This window comes from Symphalangus syndactylus, chromosome 24, assembly GCF_028878055.3.
Source record: "Symphalangus syndactylus isolate Jambi chromosome 24, NHGRI_mSymSyn1-v2.1_pri, whole genome shotgun sequence".
NCBI classification, from domain to species: Eukaryota; Metazoa; Chordata; class Mammalia; order Primates; family Hylobatidae; genus Symphalangus; species Symphalangus syndactylus.
The window spans coordinates 55,824,176-55,839,278 of NC_072446.2; the positions used below are offsets into that span (position 1 = coordinate 55,824,176).

Sequence of the window (15,103 nt, forward strand, 5' to 3'; positions counted from 1 at the left end):
AACGGAGACTTCCACCGCCAGCAGGTCCAGGGCGGCCATTCATGCCATGGCTTCAGCGTGCTGTGGCTGCACTGGCTTCCATTTTCTGGGTTCTCTTGGAGTTTGAGTGCTTTCACTTAATATGATAAGAGTGGATTTCTTGTGGCTTTGGGTTTATTTAAACAGTTTTGTGAGGGTTGTTTCCAGAATTTTCTGAAAGGATTGACCTCAGGTAAACCACCTTTTAGTGATTCTGTTCTGAATATTGAGAGTCTAAGGTAATAGGACATTAAGTGCTTCTTTTAATTTAGGCTGTATGATTCTTTTCTTCCTTTTTTCTCTTAATATAAAAACACTAACATTTATTTATTTATTTATTTATTTATTTATTTATTTATTTATTTATTTTTAGAAACAGGATCTCACTATGTTGCCCAAGCTGGTCTCAAACTCCTGGGCTCAAACGATCCTCCTGCCTCAGCCTCCTGAGTAGCTGGGACTGGAGGCACGTGCCACTTCTATGCTTGACAGCACAGTCCTCTTCAGAGAGAACCCTGCCATGGTCTGTGTTGCTGACAAGCCTGGACTCTGCATCCTCCTGCTATCTTCAGTTTCCTCACCTCTTATCACAGGATAATGAGCTCTCCCTACGTTCCTCCACCGCTGACTGCTGTAAGGAGTGACCGTGAGAATGTAAGACAGGCTGCTTTGTTAGGCAGGATGCATATGTGGAGAGTATTATTCTAAATAATATTAATGAGACAGAACCCTGTTTACTCTCTTTGGAGGCAAACAAGATTCTGAAGTGGTAATGAGGGAACATTTCTTCCTTTTGATCTGCACATAAGCCTGGTCTTACCACACGAAGAGAATTCTAGTCATGGGGGCATATTAGACCTTGTTACAGGACCTGTGAAAGGGCTCTGTGAAACAACTTAAAAACAAGAAGATTTCTTCTCAATAAGAAAAGAAAATCGGGGACTGGCCTGTCACGGGAAAATGACGCATAGTGGGAGGAAATTCTCTCGTAAAAACCACTTCATTAGCTTTATAGGAATGCAGGAAAAGTTATGGCTTCCCACATTTGTGAGAGACCCATGAAAGATTGTTTTTATCTGCTCCAGGTCCCCACTCTAAGCCATCCACGATGAGGAAAAGTTAAATACAGTTAGTGCACAGGGATTCACTTTATGAGGCTGTCCCCAAAGATAAAGGCTCTTAGGGGAAATTTGTGGAAGGCGAAGACGATGATATTTTTAATGACAGTAGGACAGTAGCATTGATCACGTCAGAATGCAAATTTGAGAGTTAAAATGTGAAGCTCTGTCCAGTGGGAATGGCACTGGGGACCACTGATTTTTAGGAAACTTGACTAAATCACAAAAGGAAGTGTTGAAGAATGTGGGTGATTGTTGTTACAATATGTTACTATACTGAATGATTTTTACTTGAGACAAGATCTCATTCTGTCACCCAGCCTAGAGCACAGTGGTACAATCATGGCTCACTGTAGCCTTGACCTCCTGGGCCCAAGCTATCCTTCCCCCTTAGACTCTTGAGCAGCTGGGATCATAGGTGCCAGCTACCATCCCTGGCTAATTTTAAAATTTTTTGTAGAAATGGTACTCTTCCTACGTTGCCCAGGCTGGTCTTCAACTCCTGGGCACAAGCAATCTTCTCACCTTGGCATCCCAAAGTGCTGGGATTACCTGGCCATTTGTCAGTTTAAAATATCATTGTATAAGTGATTGCTACCCATTCTGGATATTACTATCCATTCTGGATCTTCCTTAATTTCCTCACCAGGTGAGTGAAACTATATATCGAAGACTGTAAGTGATATTTTTCCAAAATTATTATTATTATTTTTTTGAGACGGAGTCTCGCTCTGTCGCCCAGGCTGGAGTGCCGTGGCGCAATCTCGGCTCACTGCAAGCTCTGCCTCCCGGGTTCACACCATTCTCCTGCCTCAGCCTCTCCGAGTAGCTGGGACTACAGGTGCCCGCCACCACACCCGGCTAATTTTTTGTATTTTTAGTAGAGACAGGGTTTCATCGTGGTCTCGACCTCCTGACCTCGTGATCTGCCCGCCTCGGCCTCCCAAAGTGCTGGGATTACAAGCGTGAGCCACCGCGCCCGGCCCCAAAATTATTTTTTAAGTAGAATGAATAAGCTTTAATATTCTAACATAGCAGGGCTTGACTCATGGCTTGGTGGTAAGAGAAATACCTCCACTAGGCTTCACCCAAAAAGAGAGAAGGAACCAAAGAAGGCACATCGGTGAAACTTCATGTTTCTCAAATGAGCTTGACCGTGACTCAAAACTAATGTGAAAGATTGTCTTCAGAGAAAGTTCTGAAGACAGATAATGAGGAGGAAAAAAAAACAAAAATGGAAGATGGGGAAATTTCTGGAAGAGGGCATAGATGAGTAGCAGCTTGCTCTAGTTATAGTGCCCCCAACCTTGTGGTCAAAAGCCTAGTCCAAAGCTCCAGGTGTGCAGTTAGAAGCAAGCTCTGGGGGCCACAGATGAGTCAGTGGAGACCTGCACCTCGTGGAATCATGATTCTTCCGAGCTGGAAAGAACCTTAGAAATTCTCATAAAAGATTAATTGTGACACTCCTAGAAAAAGGACTATCACAATTAACTTTCCATTAATCAGTGCTGATTGTCCAATTAGTGGATTTCTCCTGCTTCCTGTTCCTTCTCCTCTCCCACTGCCTTCCTTTCGGCTGCATCCCAGACATGCCATTAGCACCTCCACAAGAGGCTGAACGGGGGCGGTGGGAAAGAAGACAGAAATGGTTCAAAAATTCTAACAATAATAAATTAAAACACTGGTTAACGACAAGTTCAAAATTAGTATTTGGAATCAGGGATTTAAATTACTAAATTTTTGAATGTCATTTGCACCTGTTATTTTGAAACCCCATGATCAGAGATAATTTCCTTTATTGGGGTTATGAGGACCATTTGAAAGACATCTCCTATTTACGGTTCAATCTTACTGAAATATGTGGTTTCTAAGAAATGTGATGACATGCAGTTACCCACGCAAAGGGGTCTGGCTGTGTGATTTAGTCCCTAACACTTGCTTGAGAGGAGTTTTGCAGGTATTTCTGGAGGTAACTTTCCTCTGTTCCACATTATTTACTGGGCATCTGCTATGTGCCAAGGACTGTCCCAGGTATTGAGTATACGTCAATGAATCCATGAATAAAAAGGCAAAAATTTCTGCCCTTGTGGTGTTTATATTATAGTTGAAGGATTCTGAATATAAATATAAAGAATAAACATTATTTCAAAAGGCAAATAATACAATATTTAGGAGGATTTAAGCAGCAAGAAAAAAACAGAGCAGAGTATGAGGGACTGGAGTGTGTTGGGGTGTTGGCTTCAAATGAATGGGGTGGTCAGGATAGACCTCATAGAAAAGGTAACATTTAAGAGCGAAAAGCAGAAACCTCAAGGTGGGGACTTGCCCATTGCATCTGAGGAACATCGAGGAGGCTGGTGTGGCTCAAATGGGGAGAAAAAGGGCAAAAATAATAAAAGGTGAGGCTGGAGAATTAAGTAGAGGGAGACAGAGTTTAGGCTGGAGCATCACAGCACGTTCTACGATGATGAAAATGTTCTCATCTGTTCTATCCAATATGGTAGCCACTGGCTACAAGTGGCTAATGTGACTGAGGAGCTGACGTTTTCATCTCATTTAATTTTAATAATTTAAATGTAAATACACGTGGCTAGTGGCTACCATATTGGATAGTGCAGTTCTGGGCTGTGAGGAGGCGATGTGATCTAAGCCACCTTTCTGCAGCCTTGCTCTGGCTGCTGTGCTGAGAATGTGGAGGCAGGGACAGCAGCAGGGACACCCCCTCAGCAGCTTCCACCCACTCAGTCTGCCCATGCAGTGTCACACCTGCAGAAAGCCCCCTCAGCAGCTGTTTTCTCCTGAAACACACCCAACATGGATTGAGGGAAACTTTCACTATGCTGATGGAATTAAGTTCCTCTTAAGGCATTTGCCAATAAAACCAGCATTTCCTGGGAATCGTGTAATTTAGAAAGAGGGAAATGGAGAGAACGTGTTCCTGGCCAGAAGTTGGTGTTACGTTAATTTTAACAAAAAATCCAGCAAGCTTGGCTTCTCATGTACTGCTCATGATCAAAAAAAGCAAAGCTCAGAGAAATGAAATTCCTTGCCCAGGCCCTTCACGGCAGGGGCAGGATCTGAATCCACATCCTCCTGGCTCAAACCCATGCCCTTTTTTGTATCATAATGACATCCTTCAAAAACAAGTTTATAGTCTGATAAAATTATTAAGTGGGAATTAACCCGTTCAGCTGGCAAGGAAGTTGTGTTTTTCTCACCGTTCGAGGGCAAAACAAGTCTTTTTCACAGAGGAAAGAGGGTCCCTTCACCATGGAATCTAAAATGAATCCCCTGGGAGGGAACAATTTCCTTCCTCCTTATTGGAAAAATTAGGAGCTTGTTTCTAGAGGCAGAGAAACTAATATTTCTTGTACCCATGTTTTGCTACAGGAAATTAAAATGAATGAAAGCTATGTGATAAAGACATGGTATTTTCCATAACAGATGTTGTCAAATAGTGATTCTATTGGGATGAAGACAATAAAACTCACCCAGACTGGCATGAAAGTTCTTTGCCTGATCAGCTGCTGAGTACAAATGGCCAGGGTAGCTGTGGGACCCATATCCCAGCCAGGTGCCCTGTCGGGTGCAAATGTAGTCGCCAACCTTCATTGCCCTGTAGTGTCACTCAGAGCCCAAAGGCAGGGCTGGCTGGGTCCATAGGCTCCACCCCAACTGTTTGGAACAGGGCAGATGTCTTCCCACAGATACAAACTGGTGACCCTGGCCTGCTACTCTTGGCCACTTGCTTGTGAACACACTGGTACTTGTATCTCCTAAGTGATGTTTGAACTCCAGTAGAAAAGCCCCACCACTTCTCCTTTTCCAATCTGAAATCTATTATTTAGCACTAAATAGACTGCACACAGAGTAGGACATTTAGGCGTCAGAATGAAAAAGGAAATAAAATTCATACTCGCTGGCTAAAAATTTCCTTTGTTCAGTGTCCAGAAGTTTTTTTCCTGGGAGTCCATGAGTTGAAATCAGGGTAAGATTATTAAACTTCAGGTGAGAGCTAAAGAAAAAGAAAAATGAAAAAGAACAAGCAGTTAAGTGCAATTTAGCAAAAGTTTATCATAATTCAATTTAACTTTATATCATGTGTCATCCAACTGTTGAATTGTTTTTGGAGCTACTAATTATTTGCACGAAGCTTCAAATGGAACCAACCATTTCAAGGAAAAAAGGAAGATGGCGCTGGAGCTGCTAACTATAGAATCTTCCAAAAAGCTACACATTAGTAATGAGACAGGTTTTTAAAATGTGCTTTTCAAAGTAAAACTAAAACAAATTGGGAGGGAGGTAAATTTAGTACAAAGTTTAAATTTTAGACTACTTCTATTAATAATAAACTGCTTGGAAGCATAACAATCGCAGCTCAACCCTGATGACTGCTTCCAGTTAAGCCTTTTGCATGGCTAATTACCCCATCTAGTCCTTACAGGAATCCAGTCAGGTTAGTAATACTATTATCCCTATTTTTTTTAGGTGGAACTGAAGCAAGTAATTTGCAAAGACCATTGATATAGTTTGGCTCTGTGTCCCCACTCAAATCTCATCGTGTAGCTCCCATAATTCCCACGTGTTGTGGGAGGGACCTGGTGAGAGGTAACTGAATCATGGGAGCAGGTCTTTCCCATGCTATTCTCGTGATAGTGAATAAGTCTCACCAGATCTGATGGTTTTAAAAATAGGAGTTTCCCTGCACAAGCTCTCTCTTTGCCTGCTGCCATCCATGTAAGACATGACTTGTTCCTCTTTGCCTTCCACCATGATTGTGAGGCCTTGCCAGCCACGTGGAACTGAAAGTCCATTAAACTTCTTTCTTTTGGAAATTGCCCGGTCTTGGGTATGTCTTTATCAGCAGCATGAGAATGGACTAATACAGTAAATTGGTACCAGTAGAGTGGGGTGCTGTTGAAAAGACACCCAAAAATGTGGAAGTGACTTTGGAACAGGGTAACAGGCAGAGGTTGGAACAGTTTGGAGGGCTCAGAAGAAGATGAGAAAATGTGGGAAAGTTTGGAACTCCCTAGAGACTTGTTGAATGGCTTTGCCCAAAATGCTGATAGCGATATGGACAATAAAGTCTGGGCTGAGGTGGTCTCAGATGGAAATGAGGAACTTGTTGGGAACTGGAGTAAAGGTGACACTTGTTATGTTTTAGCAAAGAGACTGGTGGCATTTTGCCCCTGCCCTAGAGATTTGTGGAACTTTGAACTTGAGAGAGATAATTTAGGGTATCTGGGAGAAGAAATTTCTAAGCAGCAAAGCATTCAAGATGTGACATGTGTGCTGTTAAAGGCATTCAGTTTTATAAGGGAAGCAGAGCATAAAAGTTTGGAAAATTTGCAGCTTGACAATGCAATAGAAAAGAAAATCCCATTTTCTGAGGAGAAATTCAAGCCAGCTGCAGAAATGTGCATAAGTAACAAGGAGCCAAATATTAATCCCCAAGACAATGGAAAAAATGTCTCCAGGGCGTATCAGAGACAGCAGCCCCTCCCATCATAGGCCTGGAGGCCCAGGAGGAAAAAGTGGTTTTGTGGGTTGAGCCCAGGGTCCCCATGCTGGGTGCAGCGTAGGGACTTGGTGCCCTGCATCCCAAATGCTCCAGCCATGGCTGAAAGAGGCTAATGTAGAGCTCAGGCCATGGCTTCAGTGGGTACAAGCCTCAAACCTTGGCAGCCTCCATGTGGTGTTGAGCCTGTGAGTACACAGAAGTCAAGAATTGAGGTTTGGGAACCTCCGCTTAGATGTCAGAGGATGTATGGCTATGCCTGGATGTCCAAGCAGAAGTTTGCTGCAGGGGCAGGGCTCTCATGGAAAACTTCTGCTAGGGCAGTGTGGAAGAGAAATGTGGAGTCAGGGCCCCCACACAGAGTCCCTACTGGGGCACTTCTAGTGGAGCTGTGAAAAGAGGGCCACTGTCCTCCAGACCCCAGAATGGTAGATCTACCAGCAGCTTGCACTATGTGTCTGGAAAAGCCACAGACACTCAATGCCAGCCCATGAAAACAGCCAGGAGGGAGGCTGTACCCTGCAAAGCCACAGGGGTGGAGCTGCCCAAGACCATAGGAACCCACCTCTTGCATCAGCATGACCTGGATGTGAGACATGGAGTCAAAGGAGATCATTTTTGGAGCTTTAGGATTTGACTGCCCCACTGGATTTTGGACTTGCATGGAGCCTGTAACCCCTTTGTTTTGGCCAATTTCTCCAATTTGGAATGGCTGTATTTACCCAATGCCTGTACCCCCACTGTATCTAGGAGGTAGCTAACTTGCTTTTGATTTTACAGGGTCATAGGCAGAAGGGACTTGCCCTGTCTCAGATGAGACTTTAGACTGTGGACTTTTGAGTTAATGCTATAATGAATTCAGACTTTGGGGGGCCAGGCATGGTGGCTCATACCTGTAATCCCAGCACTTTGGGAGGCCGAGGCAGGTGGATCACCTGAGGTCAGGAGTTTGAGACCAGCCTGACCAACATGGTGAAACCCTGTCTCCACTAAAAATACAAAATTAGCCAGGTGTGGTGGTGCATGCCTGTAATCCCAGCTACTTGGCAGGCTGAGGCAGAAGAATCACTTGAACTGGGGAGGCGGAGGTTGCAGTGAGTCAAGATCACACCATTGCACTCCAGTCTGGGCAACAAGAGTGAAACTCCATCTCAAAAAAAAAAAAAAAAGACTTGGGGGACTGTTGAGAAGGCATGATGGGTTTTGAAATGTGAAGGCCTAAGATTTGGGAGGGGCCAGGGGCAGAATGATATGGTTTGGCTCTGTGTCTCCACCCAAATCTCATTTTGTAGCTCCCATAATTCCCATGTGTTGTGGGAGGGACCTGCTGGGAGGTAATTGAATCATGGGAGCAGGTCTTTCCCATGCTGTTCGTGTGATAGTGAATTAGTCTCACGAGATCTGATGGTTTTAAAAATAGGAGTTTCCCTGCACGAGCTCTCTCTTTGCCTGCTGCCATCCACGTAAGATGTGAGCTGTTCCTCCTTGCCTTCCACCATGATTGTGAGGCCTCCCCAGCCATGTGGAACTGCAAGTCCATTAAACCTCTTTCTTTTGTAAATGGCCCAGTCTCAGGTATGTCTTTATCAGCAGCGTGAGAACAGACTAATACAACCATATAGCTAGTAAGTCTGGAGGCAGGGTTTGAACGCAGGATGCCTGGCTCCAGCATCCTCTCACCTTACCTCTGCCTGTACTGTCCTGTAGATCTCAAAATATTCACAGGGATCCAAAGGTCATCTAATTCCCATTGGCTGACATTAGCTTTATTACATTCAGATACACATAGTTACTCAAATCAGGATACCAAAAAGTGTCATCTGGGAGGAAATTCTAGAGGATTCCTTTTTAAGAGCAAAACTGCTTTATATTTGCATCAGGCTTTCCAGAGCCCAAGGCACATTCATAGGCATTCACATAGAGATTAATCTTCTACACAATTTATGCTAGGGGTAAGGAGGAGACTGGTTTTTCTGATCCACATTTCATATGTAAGAAAATCAAGGTTGGAAATGGTAACTAATTTGTTCAAGGTTACAAAGCTCATAAGCAGTGCCAGCTATGAAAGAAAGCCAGGCCTGCTGGCCCTAGGCAGCACCCTGCTCCAGGCACCCACAGTACTCCCTCTAACCAGTCCTACAGGTAAAAGTGCACCTGAGTAGAGACTTCTGAAGAATTCACGTGCTCAAGGCTCACTCCATGTTTGCCCATCAGGATTTAAGATGCTCTTGCTGCAAATCCACCCCCTGGTTAAAGTCAGTAAAATTTCATGGGTGAGCTGATCTTTTCATGGGGTTCATGCTGATGAGATTTTTTTTTCTAAAATCTCTTCTTAGTTCACACTTCCCCTTCAATCAACCAAATGCCAAAAAAGAAGCCTTCACCAAGTCAGAGAGAAACACCTGCCCTCCTTTCCCATGAGAAGATTGGAAATGTTCCAAATGTGGAACTGCTATCAATTTACTGACAATCTGTTAAGTAGCACTAAAAGCAGGAGACTTTTGGTGATGGGGCAGGCCAGAAATGCAATAAACTCAACTGAACCTGACATTTAAAAATAGCTCAATATTATGAGAGGTTTTGCTCTAAAGTCTCTAAGGATGAGTGTCATTTAAGAATGAATATTCTTATTTGATAAGAAGAAAACTGAGCGCATCTTATCCTCTAATAATAAGAATAAAAAATTTTAATATCTTCAAATAACATAAAGGTCACAATTAACCCAGCTACTTATGGCTGACAGTCTGCAAGTATACACTGATTACTTGTCTCTTATTTATTACCATTTAATGAAAAATGCTAATAACAATAATAATAATGTGTTTATACTCACAAGCAGTTAAAATTTACCCCAGCTTTGGGTGCTATATGATAGATATGTGGTTTATGGTATACCAATAATAGTTATATATAGGCCTTTTTTACATCTCTATGTAAGTAGAAGGCTTAATAATTATCCAGCTACATCTTTTACTACAAAGACAGTCCCTTTGGTTTTGAATCATTTGAATTATCGAACAACATGGATCAAATGATTTATAAATTACCAAACTACCACATTGCATTGTCCTAAATTATGCTGTTGTGCAATTTAAAATTTCCCCAAAAAAACAAAGTAGTTTTTAAAAAACCTAATCTATAATGATATAGTACAAAGATTTTTGGAGGCATTTTTTGAATTTTAATACATTAAAAAAACAGGTTTCCACTCTTTTTCTTTAGCCCAAGTTGAAATCTTTTTACATTCTTCATTGTTGCTGTTCTGGGCCTTTCTCCAACCTTCAAGTTCTCTACTGTAACCCCTCTTGTTATCCCTACTATCCCCCTTCCTCATACTCAGGTGAGCACATCTCCTATGTCATAAAGAAAATGGGGACTGGTCACCAGGCATTTTTCTGTTTCCTTCTTACCATGTTTAGAGCTTTCTTCCATTCCCCTGAGTCAGAAGAGATGTGTCTCCCCATTAACCCTATCTTCTCTTCAAGTTCCTCTTCGATCTCTCTCAATCCCTCTGAGAGCAAATTTCTCTTAAAACTATACTTAAGACACCTGGACATCACCAGTTTCATGCTGATAGGACGGATCCACGGAGTCAGCTGAGCAGCTGGGCCCATGACCTGCTTCTCTGCTTCTCCATGTGTGATTTCCATTTTCAGGGTCACCTCAGGTTCAAGGTGGCTCCTGGAGCTCCAGCCATCACAGTCACATTACAGGCAGAGGAAGGAGAAATGGGCAGAGAGCGCTGCCTATTAAGGAGCCTTCCTGAAAGTCCCACATTTCTGCTTACCTAGCCAGAACTCAGTGACATGGCCAGGGAGAAGCAGGGGGTCTGGAAAATGTAGTTTTTCAAAGAAAACACAGTGATGTTTCAAAGAACCACAGTTCCCAGGGTTTTGTCACCAAGTGCAGAATGAATACTGGGAGGCAATTAGAAGTCTCTATTTTCGTTGACTCATGGAGGAAGGATGAGCTGGGGATATGAGAAGATCCTTATTAATCAGGATCCAGGCAAAAAAAAAAAAAAAAAAAGATGGCGGACTCCACAAGGTCTTACTGAATGAAGGCAGCTGTGTATGCAGGGTTACAGCGACAAAGAGGGAAGGAGAGTACCCAGGGTCTAGCAGCAGTGGGTGCCATCACTGATCCTGGGCCTAAAGGAGCAGGGGTGGAGGAAACAGTGAGAGCTGGGGCCATGCAGGAGGCCTCCCCCAGGAGCTGTCGCCACAGAACCTCCTGTTTGGGACAACACTGTCTTGAAGCTGTCTTTCATGACTGCTTTTTTACCAGCTCCTCCTCCTTTGTCCATTTCTCCCTAGCCAAGCTTCCCAAGCTTCATGCCTATTTCCCTGGGTGATGTTATCCACCACCAGGACTTCCTGTTACACATTTACTACAATGTACTATACTACAGTGATTCTTCTGAGCTCTAAGTCTAAGTTCTAAATGCCTATCAGCCCTAACTGGCATGCTCCAGGGGGATGTCAAATTTAATATGTGCCCAAACAAAGCTCTTGGTCCCCTCATCCCACTCCTCCTCTATCTCCATCAAAGCTTTGGCCAACTAACCACCTCTCGAGCTAGGAATTTGGAAGCCAGTCTCAGGCTCCTTCCCACTACCCACTTTGGCCACCATGTCCAATCACTTTGACCTTGTCCACATCTCTTGAATGCCCCCGCAACCTGCCCCTCCTATAACACACTGCCTTAGTTCACCGTCTTGTCTAGAGAGTTTGTCTCTCTAGCTTGAGTCTCTCTCTTCTGCCCATCTTCCACACAGCTACTGGAAACCTCTTTTTAAATTAAATAAAATCTCAATGGTTTCTGGTTTTAAAATCCCTACCTTTGTTCTTGGTAGAGATTTTACCAAGGTAGCTGCAGATCAGACTCATTCAGATCCTGGTCTCAGAAGTCGGACTGCCTCAGTGCGACTCCCAGCTCTAGCACTTCTAGCTTTTTGACCTTTGCAAGTTATTTGACCTCTCTGTGGCTCTAGAACCTAATGCTTCTTAGGGGTTCTGTGAAGATTAAATGCATCATTGTCTGTAAAATGCTTAAAATATTGCCTGCTGCATAGTACATTTTCAATAAATTGTAAGTGTTTTTATTACCAAACTGTTCAGCCCAAATTCCCTAGTGTGGCATAAAGGTCCTTCCGGCTGGGCCTAACCAAACTTCCCCGACATTCTTTGTAACATCAACCTCCTTGCTATCCAGAGAAGTTTCCCTGCCCTTTCATGACTTTATATGAAAATATCATCAGCATTTTCATTTCTTTCTCCAACCTCATATTTTTGCTGTAATGGTTCTCTCTATAACCCGATTTAGCAGTGTCTAAATATTTAATTTCTTAAATCTGTAACTATGTAAGAGTATTGGTCTAAAATCATGACGTTTATAATACATAATTCTAATAGACTGATTTTTAATTTGATCGCCTATGAATATTCAAAAAGTTCCTTCAAATTGAACAGTGGGTCACGGAGTACAACTTGGATTTGGGCATGCATTCGATGAAATGGCAGGAACAGCAGAACCACAGATAAAGCTCAGATCTAATGGTGTTGGCTTAATGTATATAAACAATATCTAACATCACCGTGAGCCCTCAGCTCCAAAATCAAAGGTCACCATATCATGAAAAAAAAAAAAAAGTTCCAAGTTAAGTGCTCAAGCCAATGAAACATTAAACAAGGGCACCTGCATTTTCGCAGCAAATAATTCCAGTGGGGATTTCACGTTGCTGTGGATACAAAGGGAGGAACAGCTCAAAGATACTTGTAAAGCAGGGAGGGATTAGGGTATCCAGGGAAATAAGTAAAAGGTATTGTGTTTCATTCCATGCTTCAAGAGGACAGCTACAAAATTAGCTCTAAACATCCTTATCCTTTGAATAAAGAGGGTCACATTGCCAATTTATTGTGAACATGATAAAAGAAACATAAAACTTTTCATGTGCTTACCCTTCTGGGCAGTAGATACATGTCAGCCTGCTAGGCGATCGCTAGTTATTTTCTAGCTGATTTTGTGTGTGCGTGTCTGCAGGGTGCAGGCATAGCAAAGGCAACCAAAGCAAGTGATTTAATTAACTGCTTTAATTAATGCTGTTATTTGAACAAATAGATAATGTAGAGAAAAAATTATTAACCCACATCAATCTAAATGTTTCAATTTAATTTACTAAAACCTCTGCTTTCTGAATGGTTCAAAACAGTGACAAAAATATTTGCCAAATGAAAATAAATCCTAGCTCGTGATAGGTATTTAACCTATCTACATATTCTACTAGTTAAAAAATAACTCAGATTTAATTCAGTCTTAACAACACATGCCATAAAATACCACAGATGGAGTTTAAAAGTTGGGAGCTCTGTGAACTTCCAATATTAGAGGCAAAACAAATCCACACAAAATATTTATTGTTAAGTACACAGCAGATCAAGAGAATCTACCAGTTTTTCCCTGAAAAAAAATTAACTTTCTTTAGCAATATTTTTCTCTGTTTAAATCATAAGAGACTTTTGGACAAGGTCCTGAGCCATTAATTTAATTTTTTTATTTTTAAAACATTTTTATTTTGGAGGATTTTAAATATACACGAGGTGAAAAAAGCTTAGCAATTACTAACATTGTGCTGCCTTTAAAATACTCACCACCACTGTTGTGGTTGGAGTAAGCACCACACATTGTATTATTTCATCATAAATTCTCTAACATGCAAGAACCTAACAATAAAATGAATTTCAGAAAACGGGGAAGGTGCAGGAAACTGTTAAATATTTAAAGAGATTTCAGGGGCACATTAACCAAATGCAATATTTGGACCTGGTTTGCATCCTTATCCAAACCAACTAAACTGTAAAAGAGCAATTTTAAGACCACTGGGAAAACTGAACACGGACTGGTATTAGATGATATTAAGGAGTTATGGGGTATTTGTTTGAGTGTGTTAATAGTACTCAATCCATTTTTGTTGTTAGTAAAAATTAAACGGCAGCTGCATCCATGGCCACAAAGTTGTTGGTCATGACACGCTCTGACCTCCAGGGGGAGACCGAAGAGAGAGCTCCACAGAGGAGGCGTGGGATGGAGGATTCTGAACACATCTAGAAGGGAGTGGGCAGTTCGTGGGGTGAGACAGAGGTTAAAAGCTCACTCCCTGACCCTACTTCTCTCTTCTCTTGGGTGCCATCTTGCCCAGCTCCACCTTGGGTGGGTCAGAGCTCCCTGTAGGAATCAGGATGGGACCTGGAGAAACGGGGCAAGGAGCAAGTCTCGTAAGGTACCCTGAGTCTGGGTGTGACTCAACACTGGACCCGACACTAAGGTAGAAGTGTCTGCCTGGAGGACCCTGGGTGCTCTCTGGAGTCCTTGGGGACCTGGCAGGGGAGGGGCATGGTGGCCAGGATAAGGTGCTAGGTAGAAGTTCAGGATCTCAGATAAAAAACTTATGTATCACAAAAGAAACACATAAATCCTTACCGAAAAAATGAAAATGCATGCCATTCTTGAAATGTCAATTGAAAAGATAAGAATAAAATTTGGGAGTTCTGGCAAAACTGATGAAAATGAAATTGAGCTTTCCTTTATAATTTAGGGGAAATGATTAATGATGTTTTTATCCATGTCTAGGAAGTAAAAACATTACACATTTATACTTTAAGCATATGTTTATATATACTGAGCACATACCAGATGTAAATACCAAGATGGCAGCTACCAAAGACAAGCCAGAAAGCCCTTGCACACGAGAGATGGCAAAATACAAGACACAAATCAATTTGTTCCTTAAGGATGGAATCATGGAGCATTATGGGAATTCAAAATCCAGTGGGATCACTTCTGGTGGGGGAGAATGAAGAAGAGCTTTGTGTTTTGGGCAAATGCTGGCTATTAGCAAGGCTTTATTAACACCACATGGGCAGGTTTCTTCTTGGGCCTTCCTTCTTAATGGTGATAGTTTAAGCATGAGACTTCGTGAAATGCTTTCTGCTAGGTCCAATTTAGCATGTTAATACTATGTGGGTTCAGCTATATAATGTTAATAATGACTTAAAAATTAGGCCTGGTAAGCCCCAAAGTAATGATGTGACTTGGAAGTTATATGATTTGCTAAGATTTAGAAAATGTGGTTTGGAAAACAAGCCCATAAAAACAAGTTAGTTACAATGAGCAATTACAGGGGGAAATAGGTTTCCTTATAGATGAGACTGCCAATTTTGAGCAAATGTCTACAAAAATGGCTCCTAAACCCACCTGCATGTTGGAATTACCTGGGGTGTCTATTAAAAATACCATACATATTCCTGAAACCCACCCCAGGCCTACTGAATTGTAACTCCAGGAACAGCGTCCCAGGAAATTGTATTTGTACAACCTTCCCCATCCCTATCCAAGTGGCTGTGATGTGCAGAACTGTAGAGCCTGGAACTTTTGCAATCTGTTGCTT

The 15,103-nt window shown here is 42.2% G+C and overlaps 1 protein-coding gene across 1 annotated transcript in view; it reads right to left on the reverse strand.

The window, feature by feature from the left end:
- CFAP61 (cilia and flagella associated protein 61) overlaps positions 1-15,103 on the reverse strand; it is a 318,407-nt gene that overhangs the window by 106,766 nt on the left and 196,538 nt on the right. The window contains exon 19 of the mRNA XM_063634162.1: positions 5,053-5,151. Within this exon, the coding sequence (XP_063490232.1) occupies positions 5,053-5,151 (99 nt within the window). The remainder of the gene's footprint in view (positions 1-5,052; positions 5,152-15,103) is intronic.